Source organism: Erithacus rubecula (assembly GCF_903797595.1).
Source record: "Erithacus rubecula genome assembly, chromosome: 5".
Classification (NCBI taxonomy): domain Eukaryota; kingdom Metazoa; phylum Chordata; class Aves; order Passeriformes; family Muscicapidae; genus Erithacus; species Erithacus rubecula.
In genome coordinates this window covers 65125143-65140758 of record NC_136687.1, presented here as the reverse complement: position 1 = coordinate 65140758, position 15616 = coordinate 65125143, and the positions used below count along the sequence as shown (strand labels likewise).

General features: G+C 41.9%; 1 protein-coding gene across 3 annotated transcripts in view; it reads left to right on the top strand.

Annotated features, from left to right (window-relative positions):
- SYNPO2 (synaptopodin 2) overlaps positions 1-15616 on the top strand; it is a 71879-nt gene that overhangs the window by 47401 nt on the left and 8862 nt on the right. For all 3 annotated transcript variants that reach the window (XM_079306699.1, XM_079306698.1, XM_079306700.1), the window contains exons 2-4: positions 1871-2022; positions 6232-7001; positions 10083-12268. In XM_079306699.1, the coding sequence (XP_079162825.1) occupies positions 1871-2022; positions 6232-7001; positions 10083-12268 (3108 nt within the window). The remainder of the gene's footprint in view (positions 1-1870; positions 2023-6231; positions 7002-10082; positions 12269-15616) is intronic.

Below are 15616 nucleotides of genomic sequence, written 5' to 3'. Positions count from 1 at the left end.
AATGTTGAGGTGATTTTATATAGACATTGTTCAAATTTGAGAGGGTGTTTTTACATGAAGTTTCAAGTATCTCAGAATTGTGATCTCTCAACAATTCACAAAGCAGAAAAATGGACTGAGAGAACCTTTTAAGAACTTTCAAAGGAAAATCAATCCCCTTGTCAGATTTTGGTTTTTTTAATGCTACCAAGGAGTCCCTCAAACACTAAATAAAGAGAATACTTCTCAAATCTAGGCATCACATTATGCTGTTTCAGAGTTCACAGGTTTCTATAATGGATGTTTACAGATTTTCTGAAAAAGGATTACTCAAAATTCTTCATGGCATCTACATTAAATATTTACATTCAGGCCAAGGATGTCTTGTACAATTTTAATAGCATACCACCCTATTAAAAAAAAAAAGTAACTAAACCTCAAATGCTAGCTCTTACATGAAGCAAAACCTTCTAAACACTGTCTAAAGTGTCACTTCTTCCCAAGGCAGAAGGATGTTTATGCTCTTGTCCAAGGGGAGATAAACAGAGCAGCATACCACTCCATATTTGTAAATGTTAACTCTGCAAGGTAGAAACTGGCTTCTGTATGAAGCAGGCTTCTGTTCCTTCACTGCTCCAAGAGCCATAATGTGACATGTGGGAATGTGCAAATTGAAACAGCAGAGATAGATATGGTGGCTCTGCCACAGAAAAATGTGCAATCTTACTGTTGTGCTCCACATCATCCTGACTCTACAGAACTTCCTTTCTGAAATGCATCTTAGGTACCAGCCCAGTGGCTTAAGAAAATCTGGGACAATTCCATGGGTCTGCAGGGCAGTTCTGCCCTCAGATCCAGAATATATCAGAAGTAACTTCCCTGAAGTCAGCAGGGACTGACTCTGCTACTGTGAGTGTGGTAGAAATGCAACTTCTCTGAAACTTTTCAAGAAAGCACTATGAGAATTAACAAGGGTAACATGCAGAATCAACAGCTGGATATGGTATAAGGCCAAAGTATTCACACCAACAGGTAGAAACTGAGATCAAAGAACTCAAGGCCAACCCTTTAATGTGTATATGTAATTCTAAAATAGACTCATGCAAGAATCCTGCTTAATATAATACACTCTTTGCCAAATATGTACTTCAAAAATAGCCATCAACTGTAGGCATACCTTGAGTGGTGTTAGAGCTGTCTGGGGTTTGTTATGCAAAGACTGTGATAAGTTACACACACTGCCAGTGGAAAAAGGAATGAAACTGCAAAATCTGAGCTGCACAGGATTCTTGAATGAGAACTTAACAGTGAAGTTTAGACCATAACAGGCATGCTTTAATGAACCAGGGCACTTACTCAAATGACTAAACACGGATTTAGGATCTCCAGGGATGTGGATGTCTGTAGTTTGGAGACTAAAACTACAGCTGGGCATCTAAGGAAAAAGTGACCAGCGAGTAGATATTGACTCTCTGCCCAGAGGAGCCTGAATTTACACACTCTTCTTTTACAATCTCAGTGCAGATTTCAGCTCTTACTACCTTCATTCTCAGAGAAACTGAAGGAGGGTTTTTTTGCAGTTCTGCTAAACTGTGATCAATAGATTGTTGTCTGTCCCATACTTTCACATCTCCCAGTTTTAAAAGAATTAATCCAGCCTGTTTGATACCTAGCTCACAAGTTCAGTAAAGCAGAAGGTTTTGTATTATTACTGGCCAGAATAGTATTAACCTCAACTGAGACAAGTTATTAATTTGTGTTACAGTAAATTTGTTTATGCTCAATATTATTGATCCTTCTGCACACAAAGAGTATGCTGAGGACATGGTTGCTGCTGTTTTCAAATGAACACTAATTGTGCGATTTGGAAATTGTTTTTGACTCGTTGCAGGTTCGCAGCAAAAGCAAAGCAGCCAAGGCTGGACTGTGTGAGGGGGATGAGGTAGTGTCTATCAATGGCAAGCCTTGTGGAGACCTGACCTATGCTGAAGTCATTGTCCTGATGGAAAGCCTGACTGATGTCCTGCAGATGCTTATCAAGAGGTACAGAAATGCTCAGGATGCTTTGGTGCAATTCAGTGAATCACCTGGAAAGTGCTGGCTTTGAACACACTGGTTTTGCAGACTTATACTGAGAGGTTCTGATAGTCCTGTTGTTAATGTCTGTAACTCTGCTTGGATGGAAAAGGAAGACAGAATTTGAAGGAATTAATGTATATAATTTGAACTGCAGCAGTCAGGCACAGAATTAATAGTACAGCCTCTGAATGTAAGTATTAATACTTGCAAGGTGTCCACTACCATATATGCATACTGCAGAGCCTTGAGTTCAGTTATTCTCTGCACTCTTTTGAAGCAGTGAAGTGTTGTTATTCCCCACAGATAGGGAAGTGAGGCTTACATAGAACAAAGGCTGTAGAGATGGAGAAACTGTGTTACCCAGATATGCCTTGATGATGACATTGCAAATGGTCTTCTTGGGTGGCAAAATGTGTTAGTGGTCAGGAGGAGGAGAGGGTCTGGAAGTCATGAATTCTATTTTTGTAGCTGTTATCACCTCACTAGATGAGGTGGGGGAAGCCACAGCTCTCTGGGTCTCAGTTTCTGCCTTGGTAAAATAGTGAGAGGGAATTTCAGTTCTCTTTGAAAATGCTTTGAGTTTCTTAGAGCAGAGAAGCTTCATGCAAACTTGCAAGCAGGCCAGTATTACTGCTCACTGAACATCAGCCTGTTCCAATACCTGCTCTGTAATTGCCACCAGTGTAATAAATGCAGCCTGAGTTCAGAGCCACCTACAGTGGCACATTCTCCCCAGACTGTGAATTCAGACAGGATGAACTCTGAATTGCCTTCAGTGGGGGTAAGAAGAGGATGAAAAGTCTTGAAACTCCCACACTCCTTGTAAGGACTTAAGGCTCCCCCCAGAGCTACTGCAGCTCCCTCTCCCAGGCAGGGCCAGGAAAGGATCAGGACTCATCATGACAGCTACCAGAGCAGTGTCCCTGGAAAGGCTGAAAACAGCACTTGTCTCTGGCTACCAGGGATGCCTACATAGCATGTGAAATTCCTCATGGTTCCTGCAACCTGCACAAAAGAGCTTTCCTCTAGTGCCTAGCAATTCAAAGTGATAGTGTGCCTTCAAAACTAGATGTTTCTCAAGGAGTGCTCATTTTATTTATAACAGATATTTTGCATGGCCTGCCTGTACATGTTGTCTGGAGCTGAGTAACAGATCAGTGTGACAGGATTGGGGGGACAGTGGTAGCTGAGGATTAGAGCTTACCTCCCCCAGAGTGCACAGCTCCTGCTCCTGGTTCAGCAGGGGACCAGCTGAGTGTTCCTCATGTGATAGCTGCATTCTTCTGTTTTTAATTCATAATGTGGCTATTGGAACTGCACATGTAAGAATGATATTTGTGGCAGACCAGCTGTCTTCTCTTCAGCCATAGAAATAGCTTCACATACTTTGACTTCTGCTTGTTGCTGCTCCATAACTGATATTTCAGTTGTCTGAAGACCACAAGATGCTGCAGCTGAAAGGGACTCTCCATTGCCCCTGCTCAAATGCATGGTGAACAGCAAGGCATGTCCTGAAAATCAGATCCAAAACAGAGTGTTTATACCACATAGTTCAGTGTTTCATGGAATGAAACCATGTCAGAAATTTTAGGAAAATTGTGGCTGCTCAACACTCTGAAAGCGATTAAAATATTCTAAAGAAATTCACTGTGAGAATCTTTAAATTTCTTCTCATCAGCTCATCTCTCCCAAATTCCAGCCCCTGCTGTCTTCCCAGGTATGGGAGAATGGACTGAAACACTTCTCTTCCCCTCCCACCTTGTTTGTGGGTACTACCTCTCTCAGCACTACCCCCAGAAGGATTTTTCAGGAAGTGTCCTAGAACCCTTTGAGAGCAATGAGAAACAAATCCTTCCTTTCCTGAGCAGCCACTTGTTAGCAGCCACATCAAGAAAATGCTGGAAAGCATGAGGAAATAATGGTTTAAGTGATATTCCACTGCTGATCTTAACATCTAAGTATCTTTTGTTAGCAGGGAAGAACATTTTCCATTGGAAAGCTCCTGGCTGTCCCTGAACTTTTTACATGAAGGATATGATTTCCACAGGCATTAATTATTGACTTAATTCTGCTCTTACAAATTTTACTGGGAGGAAAATTAGGCCTTTAAAGTAGTTTTAAAAATTCTACTTGGCCTTTGATGTCTAGCAGAAGTTTTCCCAATGCCATGTAAGCCACAGTGAGTTACTGACCAGCAGCAGTGCCCAGAAAATGCTCAGTTTACAGGAGGAGAGGAAAGAGACACCCTGCAGGGCGGGCACTCCCAGATGTGGGGAGCATCTCTCTGACCTTCCCGGCAAATGTGAGCAGCTGGATCTGGGAAATGTGGAGAAGGGACAGACACTGAAACGCCAGCCTGCCCTTCTCACATCAGTGTTAGCAGCTCCTGGGCTCCTGCTGAGTCTGAGAGAACATCTCCAGGGGGAAGAAGGGAGTGCTCAGCGCATGCTGACATGAAATACACCATGTGGGGAGTAAAACATGAGCCTGTGACAGACCCTGCCATGCTGACTCCAGGAGTTCTGCTTCCTTCCTGGAATTACACCAGGGCTGCTGCTCCTGCAGTGAGCTGGAAAGGCCTGAAACACAAGCAAGAATTTGACAAAATAGAATCTGAAATGACAAAAAAGAAATCCTACCCAGTATTCTGCATTTTGACAGAGGTTACCCAATTATGTCTATATAGAGTAGAAGTATATCCATACGTAGCAAGGGCCTTTTAAGGTGGAAATCTTTCTCTCCCACACATACACACAATCATTCAACTACCAATAAAGGCTAACATTTAGCTGGCCCAGCCCCCAGTCCATATCTTACAAGGCAATGTTTACAGATTTCTGTAATCTATCTGTGCTCGAGAACAGTACAATTGATTATCCAAACAGCACCATCCGATGGGATCCAGCAGCACTCACAAGGAGCTCCCTAAATTAAAATCTGTTTGACCTTTACCAAGCCCCATATGTGGTGAAATGGATGTTACACATTTCATACTCTTTGAGGCAGACCCAGACTGCCACAAGCAGTAAGCTGCATGCCTAAAAAGCAAGCAGTATTGAAGTTTCTTCAGCACACTGACAGATTTATTCCTTCTGCTGCTTCTTCCAACCTTTATTTCTAGGGGCTTCCAAAGTTTCAGAATAGCCAAAGCTGCTTTTGATTTCAAACATCTCCATAGTACTTGATATTAGTACTTTACTGGGGACACCTATCACTTCCCTTATTTGAAAATTCTAGTGAATAGAAACTCTCAATAACATGCTGCAGCTTTGCTGTACAGAGAAGATTTCTCCTCAAATTAATTGTCAGTACAGTTCAGAGTACTGAAAGAAGGAGCTAAAGGATACACCAGGTGTCTTAACAGCAGTAAATCAGCCTAACTGGGCCAGAGGAATTAATAGTTTAGAAAAAAGAGCTACACTGACATATATTGTGGGTTTCGCAAGTGAGAATAACATTTTCTAGTTAGAAATACAATCTTTTTAAACAAGTAGGAAATACTGTGTAAGTTCACTATCCTTTTATGCTGGATCACTGGAATAGGCCCAGAATATTTCAATTAATCCATGATATATAAGGATGATGATCCTCACAGGAATTCTTTGAATGTGTATTTCAAATATTCATTTCCTTCCCTCTGATCCTTATCCAGTACTTCTCTATTCCTTAGAGAGTGAATGATTTGGAACCACATGTAAGGATGGTGTCTAAAACAGTTGCAGCAGTGGCTGCAGAGCCAAAAGTTAACCACTCCTCTGGTGTCATGCAAAGTTAATTTTCTCATGGACAGGTGAAATATGAAGCAGTATTGTCTCAAAAGTCTCAGTAGCATTTCTCTGGAAACCCTATAACAGAAATGTGTCTGTGACAGCACACTGATGTTAAGAATAATAGAATTCCACATTTCAGGTTAGTAGTGGGGTCATAGTTCTACCAGTGTAGTGTCATTTCCCCCTTACTGGACTGCTAAATTGAAGAATTTTGAAAGATACAAAGATGCTTCTTTTTAAGACTCTACATTCTGTGAAAAAACTTCTATTTGAGTGAACCTGCTAGAAGGTGCCACAATTAACTAGGGTGGTGAAATACTATGCAGAAATTGCTTTTGTAACTCTATCTACAATGGCTGTGCTTACAGAGGCTTAATTTCTTGAATTGTTTATGTGTGTGCAGATCCTCCAGTGGAATAAATGAAACCTTGAACTCTGAAAGAGAAAACGGGAAGCACGAGAACATAAAAATTGAGGACTATAGGGAGAGCACCACACTGCAAATGAATACAAAGCAAGAGATACCCCGTGGAGATTTATGCATCACAGAGATTTACAGTGGGACTCACCACGGAGCAGCAGAAAGCAACACACACTTTTCTGAAACAAAACAAGAGACCACACAAAGCCACAGAATTCCTCCTAAAGTGATAGGCACGCCCAAAGTGATCGTGACAGACGAGGAAGAAAGGCCAGGTGCTGTGGTTGAGCTGCAGCTGTCCCTCTCCAATGACGCACACAGGGCCACCAGTGCTCCTGCCGTGACTCTCCTGGGGACAGAGAAGTGCCCCCCTTCAGGCAGAGGAGCCAGTGCACACCAGGACGGGAGCAGCCCCCTCATCGCAGTCCCCCTGGCTGTGAAGGAGGGCAACATCCAGTGGTCAAACAAAGTAGTCCACTTTTCTAGCAGCAAGGAGGTCAAGAGGATCCAAGGTGCAGCTCCATCTATCCCCAGGGTGGAGGTGATCCTCGACTGCTCAGACAGGGAGAAGGAAGCGGCCAGGTCTCCCTCGGGAAGGGGGTGTGTTGATTCTCAAGTAGAAGGAGGGCAGTCAGAAGCACCTCCTTCCCTCCTCTCCTTTGCAATCCCACCAGAAGCCACAGCGCAGGGAGAAGACAGCAAGCACTCGGAAAAGGAACACAGACCTCTCAAGCACAGGGCAAGGCACGCAAGTGAGTATGTCCCATCTAATCCTTTCACTGCCCGGGGGCATCTTTTGTGGCTTTAGATATAATTTCAGGATTTAAAATGCATTAGAAAAAAAATGTTTAGAGGTTTGGTTTTTTCTGCAGTTTTCTAACTTTCCCTCTCTCTTTTTCTTTTAAACGATGTTTCTGTTCTTTCTTTATATATTTTTTCATGGTAATACAGTGCTCCTGGTGATGAGCCAAGAGTATACCCATGCCTTAACTGCACTGAATAACTTTGCTTAGTAGAATTCCAGTTTGAAATTAACTCATGACTTTGTCCAATTAAAAATTCTTACATCTCCAGAAAGGACTGAACTCTGCTGGTCTTCTAACTCATATTCAGTGGCAATCTGTAAAATATTAACAAAAAGAGCAAGTTGCTTGCACATGTCTAAGTGAATCCTGTGGGTTTCTCCTTTTATAGCAAAAGCTTTGCGTTGTCATTTGCATCATCTAAAACCAAAGCCATGCCATTGCTTTGAAAAGTTAATAAAAAAGTCCAGCAGCAAAGCTTGATGTTGTCTGCAGAAGAGATTTTGACAGACACCAGCATGTGTATAACTGTTACATGATCCTTTTGGTTTTGTCAGCCTTCTCTAGACTGTAAAGTGAACATGTTATTTCTCCTGACTCCCAGACCCTGAGGTCAGCTTCAAAATGTGTCCAAGAAGTTACATGGAAGCAAACTTGCCACTGGAACCAATATTGATTAACTGGGTGCAGACATGTATTATTTATTAATTAATCTATTTATTTCTTTGCTATTTTATTCATCTGGGACCTTTCTATTGGTTGCTTTCTCCTTCCCAACAATGTGAAGAATCCTGTCTGGGGATTTAGTAGCAGTATGTCAAAGGTGCTTGAATGTGTGCAGTGAGATACTGTAGCAACAAACTATTTCATATGCAGTGTTGGAACTCCTTTGCTAACCCACTGCTAATTCCTCTGGAAGCATATTTTTAGCATGATAACCATTTGTGTCTCATTGGCAAGTGGATTAGGCAGTTACTTATGCCTAAGTGTCTGTATGCAAGCCACATATTTTGGGCATATTAAATGAAGTATAAAAGAAAAGTGCACATGCTTCACATTTTGGCTGCCCAGTCAGAACCAACTGTGGGACTGTGCCTGCATTTCCTAGGGAATTACTTGCAGTGCCTGTCTTAAAAGGCAAAAGTACAAAGAATGAACTACTTTTTACATGATAAATTCTTCTTTCAAGAAGAGCAGAAGTTCTGCCCTTTCCCCACATCAACTATGACAATCTCAGTCTCTTCTAAACTAGTGGCAAGTCATTATCCTTAGGAGACACTGATATAATAAATTTATTTTGCATTATTATTATTATTATTATTATTATTATTATTATTATTATTATTAACATATTCACACATTAGGGAAAAAAAAACCTGCCAAACATAGTGAATGTTCTGTGTGCAGCTAATACTATGCATGTTTTCTGCAAAAATAGAAGTTATAATGCAGCATTTAAGTCTGAACTAGAGAAGAACTTTTATTGTAGGTGTTTGATCTCTTTAGCAGAAATTTTCTCAGTAAATATTATTCAGATTATATTTACCTGAATAGGTAGCACTCCAACACAAAAACTCATACTTTTGGAAAATACCTTCAGTGACTATTGTAAGCAATTGGATTGTCATTGGACTGAGCCAAGGATTTTATGATTTGGCTCTCCAACAACAAAATATTATAAATTGCTGGTTTGGGTGCCATTCTCTTTTCTCTTTTATAGATTCTTGTGAGGACCACTGATCCAGTTGTGCAACCATCTGGCATAATGGCAAAACTCCAATTGTCTTTAATAGGAGAAGTATCAGACTCCATCTACTGACATGGCTAAAAGGATCATGGCTAGAAAACACATGGCATGGCTTTCTTTAATCAGTTTATTTATGCCAGCAAAAGATACTAAATAATTTACTATTCTATTTTCTTCTATCAGAGGCATGTTTTTTCCTTGTGGCTATTGATTTAGTCAGGAATAGCTTTGGATTCCAGGTTTTTGAAGGGAGGAGCTATTGAGGCTGTCATTGATGAGATTCAGTGGTAGGGTACAAGGAAGGGAAGCAGCAGAGACACTGCCTGACTGGCAGTGCCCCACGAGGCACACGCTCCATGTCCCTTTACAAGGAAACAGTCATGCTGATGTCCAGTGCATCCATCAGATTTACAGCTGCATTTGTTCCTCTTTCACATGACCAGTAGTTTATGCTTTCAGAAAATATTGTCATTGATACTCCAGTGAATACCCTTGAGAAGTTACTTGAGTCTCCATGGTTCTGTTCTTAAATGTGTATTCACTCTTGCCACATTTCCAAAATAAATATTCTGTATATGTTATATCTTACAGAACGTATATTTCAGGCTTGTTAAAAGACTGAAACCTGCTTTCATTGAGTGCCTTGGACAAACTCTCACATCTACCAATGGGCTGAAAGTTAATACTAATATTTTCTGTGTATGCCCTTCTGGATGTGTATGTGCTTTTATAAACAGCTAACACACAGCAGCATACTGACTTTGAGCAAGTTTGCAGTTTGTAGAAAACCTACCTGTCTAAAATAAGCACCTAGATGTCAGCAGCTGCTGCCACTGTTGGACAGAATCTGCTCAGTTTCATTTGGTCTCAGACATCAAGCATTAATGGGCATGCCTGGCTGGGAATGGAACTTGTAGTCAAATACTTGGAAAATACTAGACCAGAAACAAGATAAATGAGAAAATATCACCTGCCTCTTGCTGTGGGAATAAAAATTAAGAATGCTAGAAATAAAGACACATGTATTGTTCCTGTTGAGCTAAGTGAGTCCTAAAGAAAGTGATGTAGCCTTTGAACTTGCATGGGTGTGTTTCCAAAGAATGCTGGGTATGGAATTTATAATACAGCTGATACTGTGAGAAAAACTCGAGTTTACTGAACTTCCCCTACAAAAAAAATGTTTTCATATTTAACAAATTTCAGTGCAGAAAAATGCACTCGTTAGTCTCCTTGTAATTTCATGGGCAGCATGAATTGAATGTGCACTCTGATTCTTTCCACAGGGCTCCGACGAAGTGAGAGCCTGTCGGAGAAGCAGGTCAAAGAAGCCAAATCTAAATGTAAAAGCATTGCACTGCTGCTGACAGCAGCTCCCAACCCCAATTCCAAGGGGGTGTTGATGTTCAAGAAGCGCCGCCAAAGGGCGAGGAAATACACTTTAGTCAGCTACGGGACTGGGGAGCTAGAACGTGACGAGGACGAGGAGGAGGAGGGCGAAGGTGAAGAGGGGGACAAGGAAAACACTTTTGAGGTGAGTTTGCTTGCAACGAGTGAGTCGGAAATAGATGAAGATTTTTTCTCTGACATTGACAAGGACGGTAAGATCGTGACGTTTGACTGGGACAGTGGTCTGCTCGAGGTGGAAAAGAAGACAAAAAGTGGAGAGGAGATGCAGACGCTTGCAGACAGCACGGGGAAAGGGGCCCTCATGTTTGCCAAGAGGAGGCAGAGGATGGATCAGATTACAGCAGAGCAAGAGGAGATGAAGGCAAGCACAGTGCAGACAGAGGAGCACAGGGAAACCACCGTGACAGAGAACTTCCAGAAGGTGAGCTCTTCCGTCTATCAGTCAAAAGAGGAGGAGATGTCAAGAGAGCAGACCTGTGTGAGCAAAAGCTACACAGACATGAGCCAGAATCACAGCAAAGTGGTACAACAAAATGGCTTTGGCTTAGCACCTGGCACAAATCTCCCTTTTCAGTCCTCTGGAAGTCAAAAGGCAGCATCTTTGAATAAAACAGCAAAACCCTTCCCTTCTGGAGTTCAAAACCGAGCAGCTGCACCATTTTCACCCGTAAGAAATGTCACCAGTCCCCTTTCAGATGCAGCAGCACCACCCCCTTACTGCTCTGTCAGCCCACCAGCTGAGGCCTTCTACAGACCAGTGTCAGCTCCAGTGGCCAGCAAGGCCGCCCCGCCCGCGTGGGCAGTCCCCGAGCCCACGGAGCACATCGCGTCCAGGGATGAGAGGATTGCCGTGCCAGCCAAAAGAACCGGCATCCTGCAGGAGGCAAAGAGAAGAAGCACTTCCAAACCTATGTTCAATTTCAAAGATGCACCCAAAGTAAGTCCTAATCCTGCCCTGCTGTCCCTTGTACACAACGCAGAGGGCAAAAAAGGGACTGGAGCTGGTTTTGAGTCAGGACCTGAAGAAGACTACCTCAGTTTGGGAGCAGAAGCTTGTAACTTCATGCAGACACAAGCATCTAAACAAAAGGCCCCTCCTCCTGTTGCTCCAAAGCCTTCACTCAAGCTGTCTCCTTCTGCTGGTACTCCAGTTTCACCAGTTTGGTCTCCTTCAGCTGCAGCTCCCAATAAGCCTCCTTCTTTCCCAGCACCAGCCTCACCTCAGGCAGCGTATCCCGCACCACCCAAATCCCCACAGTATCCTCATTCTCCTGTCCATCCCCCAAGCACTCTCAACCTTGCTGGTCCTTTCAAAGGGCCTCAGGCCAGCCTGGCGAGTCCAAACCTTGCCCCCAAGGCAACCCCAGTCACCCCAAGTGCTGGAGAAACAAAGCCTCCCTTCGAGATGCCACCAGCTATGAGTGGGAAAGGAGCACAGCTGTTTGCCAGGAGGCATTCCCGAATGGAGAAATATGTGGTGGATTCAGAGACTGTGCAGGCAAACATGGCACGAGCCTCATCTCCAACTCCATCTTTACCAGCTTCTTGGAAATACTCGTCTAATGTCCGAGCACCTCCACCTGTTGCTTATAATCCCATCCACTGCCCGTCTTACCCTCCTGCTGCTACCAAGGCTTCCTCCAAGGCCACTGCTGCTACCAAGAACACAAAAAGAAAACCTAAGAAAGGTCTCAATGCTTTGGATATTATGAAACACCAACCTTACCAACTCGATCCATCTTTATTTACTTTCCAGCCTCCTAAGGAAAGCCTTGCCATGAAGCAGACCTCGAAGCTGTCCCCTTTGAAGCAAACACTGCCTTTACCCACCTACCTTCCACCTGGTGCTGGCTCTCCCACAAGGGCCCGCCCTTCTTCGGTCTACTCCGTGCCAGCCTACGGCTCCCAGCCCTCCTTCCCATCCAACGCCTCTCTCCCAGGGAATGAATCCTATTCACCCACAGGCTACTCTGCCTTCTCTAAGCCAGAAACCACCACGTCCTCTTTGTTTACTGCTCCGAGGCCAAAATTTTCAGCCAAGAAAGCTGGCGTCACTGCACAGGTGTGGAAGCCATCGGTTATTCCAGAGTAAACCTGGGAGCAGAAACTTAGTGTCCATTTTGCTTGCAGTCACTGGTTTGCAGTGGTCACCTGGCACACAGACTGTGCCAGTGGTATTCCTTAGCTTACTTAAGAATGTCAGATGTATCACCTCAAATCTGGGTCCAAAATATTTGAACTTTTTAAAGGAATCAAAGCAGATCTAAAATTTTAGCACATATATGAATTTTATCAGGTGCTTTATAGACATGACACCCTGAGATGGAGAGGTGCCATTGCATGAAGCGAGCAGGACACTAGGTTTTTGCTTTAGGACTACAGCAATAGAAACAGTGAGAGATATTCCTGTTAAGTCAAACTAACAGAGAACAGCTTTCTTCCTGTCCCTTTCCCCAACTATGTTCTAATTACCTAGGGATTTGAGGACTTTGGTGGTTGGTTTTTTTTTAAACAAGTGCCTTATTAACTGATAGTAATATGTATTATTAACACAGCATAAAATAGATACAGTGTTAGACTCTGACTGATCACTAGCAGAACACAACTGGATAGACTTTTGGCCTGTGCAGAGCCTCATGGAATTCACTCAGAATCTGTCCTGGCTTGAAGGTCGTTCCACAGGAATCTGATTGATCAGTGAGGGGCTTAGCTTGTAAGCTATGTGGATCAGCTGTGATCCAAAATCAAGAATTGCCTCTGTGATTTCACAGAGAACGTGCTATGAGAGATGCTGGAGTGTTATGAAGACTAAAAAGAGGTGGAAAGACAGCTGGACAAATCGTTTAAATTTTCCTATTTTGGGGAAATTTCACATCCCACATCTAGTCATATTTTTAGCCAGAGTTTGCCTTAAACCCAGCAAGTATGAGAGAAGCCTGTAAATCAGAATTATTGAGCAGTCAGAGAGGTGAGCTGGGTTTTGCAGCTGCAATAATAATAATGCACCAGTTTCTTGTGAAAGCACAGGGACTGAGAACTGGAGGGCTACTGTAGTGCAGAGTGCTGATTCTTGCTCCCAGAGTACTCTGTGCCACAGAAATTACCAGTAAATCATTATTGTGCCCATGCCTTCCTACTGGCCTCTTGTACACATTTCATTGTTTTCTCTTGGGCCTCCACAGTGCTTCTTCCCACTTTAAATCTTTTTACTCTGGTCTTTTATCTTTTGCTTGTCATATTGGGGACTAAGGATTGAAATACTGCTACTGGGGAAAACTTTTAAGAGCCTGTGATCTTGAAATGTACTGTATAATCCTGCAGTGGATATAGAGTGAATATCTGAGCAGTTTAGCATGGCTTTCGTCAGCATCAGTGGTGCTAGGGCTAAAACAAGGTGCTGTTTCTCACAACTAAGGGAATCTAAATCCATCCCAGGTGTGAAGCTAAAGATTAAAGCATAACTCTGTGAATAAAGATGGCAGAATCTGTTGGTATATTCATTAAAACTATCATTCAGCTAGTTACAGACCAGATTATGGACCTTGTATATCATAGCAGGGTTTGTAGAACTATCTGTCTCGATGAAGAAAACATTCCTAAGTATGAATAAAATTTCCAGAGTTTGGTCCCATGATGGTAACTCAAACTGCAATCAAAGATGAGAAGAATGCATTTGGTTGCAGATGGAGAGAGCAGGCTGAATTCAAACTCTAATCAAAACAATAAAAATACACTCCTATGAATTTTGGAGCTCCAAAATTTTACTCTTCCCTTGAAATTTTAGATTGGGATACTAACTGCATTACAAGAAAATTACCAAGGGGTCTATTTCCCCCTTAAAATTCAGAAAAATAATAGGAAATTAAGAAGGGAAAAAAATTGGAAAACTCAATAAATATTTATACTGTAATTACCTAGAAATAGAAAGTAGCAATATTTTAGTCCTTTGGAGATCTCCCTTCTACCTGTTTTCCACTGTCAATATCTGTACTTTTCTTCTATCATTAAACTTGTCCCTTTCCTCTCTGCCTGTTTGTGCCTTTTTTCTTTCATTTGACTGCTGTTTTTTTGTTTCTCTTCCATGTACAGACTTTCAGTGTATTTTTGGGGGAAGTCTATTCCCTGTGCTAGACTGTTAATATGAAATCTCATTTCTCCCCTTCCTCACCCCTTTGCTCTTCCTTTTCCTCCCTCCTTTCTTCCCCTCTTTCCAAGTTCAGTCTGGAGTTGCACACATTATTTTAGGTAGACTTTAAGACACCAGTGTGTACTTGGAAAAAAGATTCCCCACCAAAGGTAAGTAGTGCTGTGAAGAGACACAAAATTCCTACCAGCCTCATATTGCCCCCCATGGATTTGCTTACTCTCCTCCTGTAAAGCATATCTGTAAATTATAATCATACTTCTGTACTTGTTCACCCCACCACCAAAAGAATATTTCCCTAATGAGATTTACAGCAGCTTTGTCCTTCCTCCACAAGTGTTGATATTGATGCCTGTGGCTACGAGACACAGGAGCTTAGAAAGTGCATCTCTGCTGAAAAGTTGAATTTTGATCACACTTGTATTCAAATACAAGTATTTTATATGGCCTAGAACAATGACAGAAGGATTTTTAAAGAACCAGTAAGAGTTAAAAACAAAAGTCTCAATGACATTTGTGGTCTCAACTCAGTTGAGATCTTTCAAAAATCTCATTCAATGCTCAACTCTGAATTCAATTTCTTACATACACCTCATTCTACACGCATGGGACTTGGATCCAACTTGGCTTCAAGGCTCTTTTTACTACTCAGGTAAGTCTTTAATTCTTATTAATATTTCAAAAGACTGGTCTACCTACAGTAACAGGTTTATCCAAGAAAAAAATCTCTTGTGAAGCAAATATTTAGAGGAAAGCTGAGCTGCTCATTGTATGGATCCAGATCAAAAGCTAAAGCTAATGTCAAATGTAGTTGAAATATCAAGGAAATGAATTGTTTGTGTAGAGGAGCCATCTGAAGTTTCACTTGGAAAGGGCAGTGAGCTTTTATAAATTATTTTCTTAAAAAGCTATTAGAATTATTTTATATAATGTGGCAAGGCCACCAAGATGCAATTGTCGTCTTTGCAATGGAAGCATATTTAGCAGTGAATTTTAAGCCACCACTAATAACAATACTTCCAGTGTGTTAAAAAAAGAGGAATTTAAGTGTTTTATGACTATTTTAACACATTTAATTACAGCACAGACTGGAGATATTATAATGCACCAGTTTTGATCTCATATTCTAGACAACCTTTTCATAAAAACAGCTACCTCAATCAAGGGTAAACATATCTTCAATTTATGATTCAGTCGCAAACATCTTGCTATAAAACTGAATTGAAAAGTTTTGTGTTGGAGATGAATGGCTTTCAGACAAAAAGT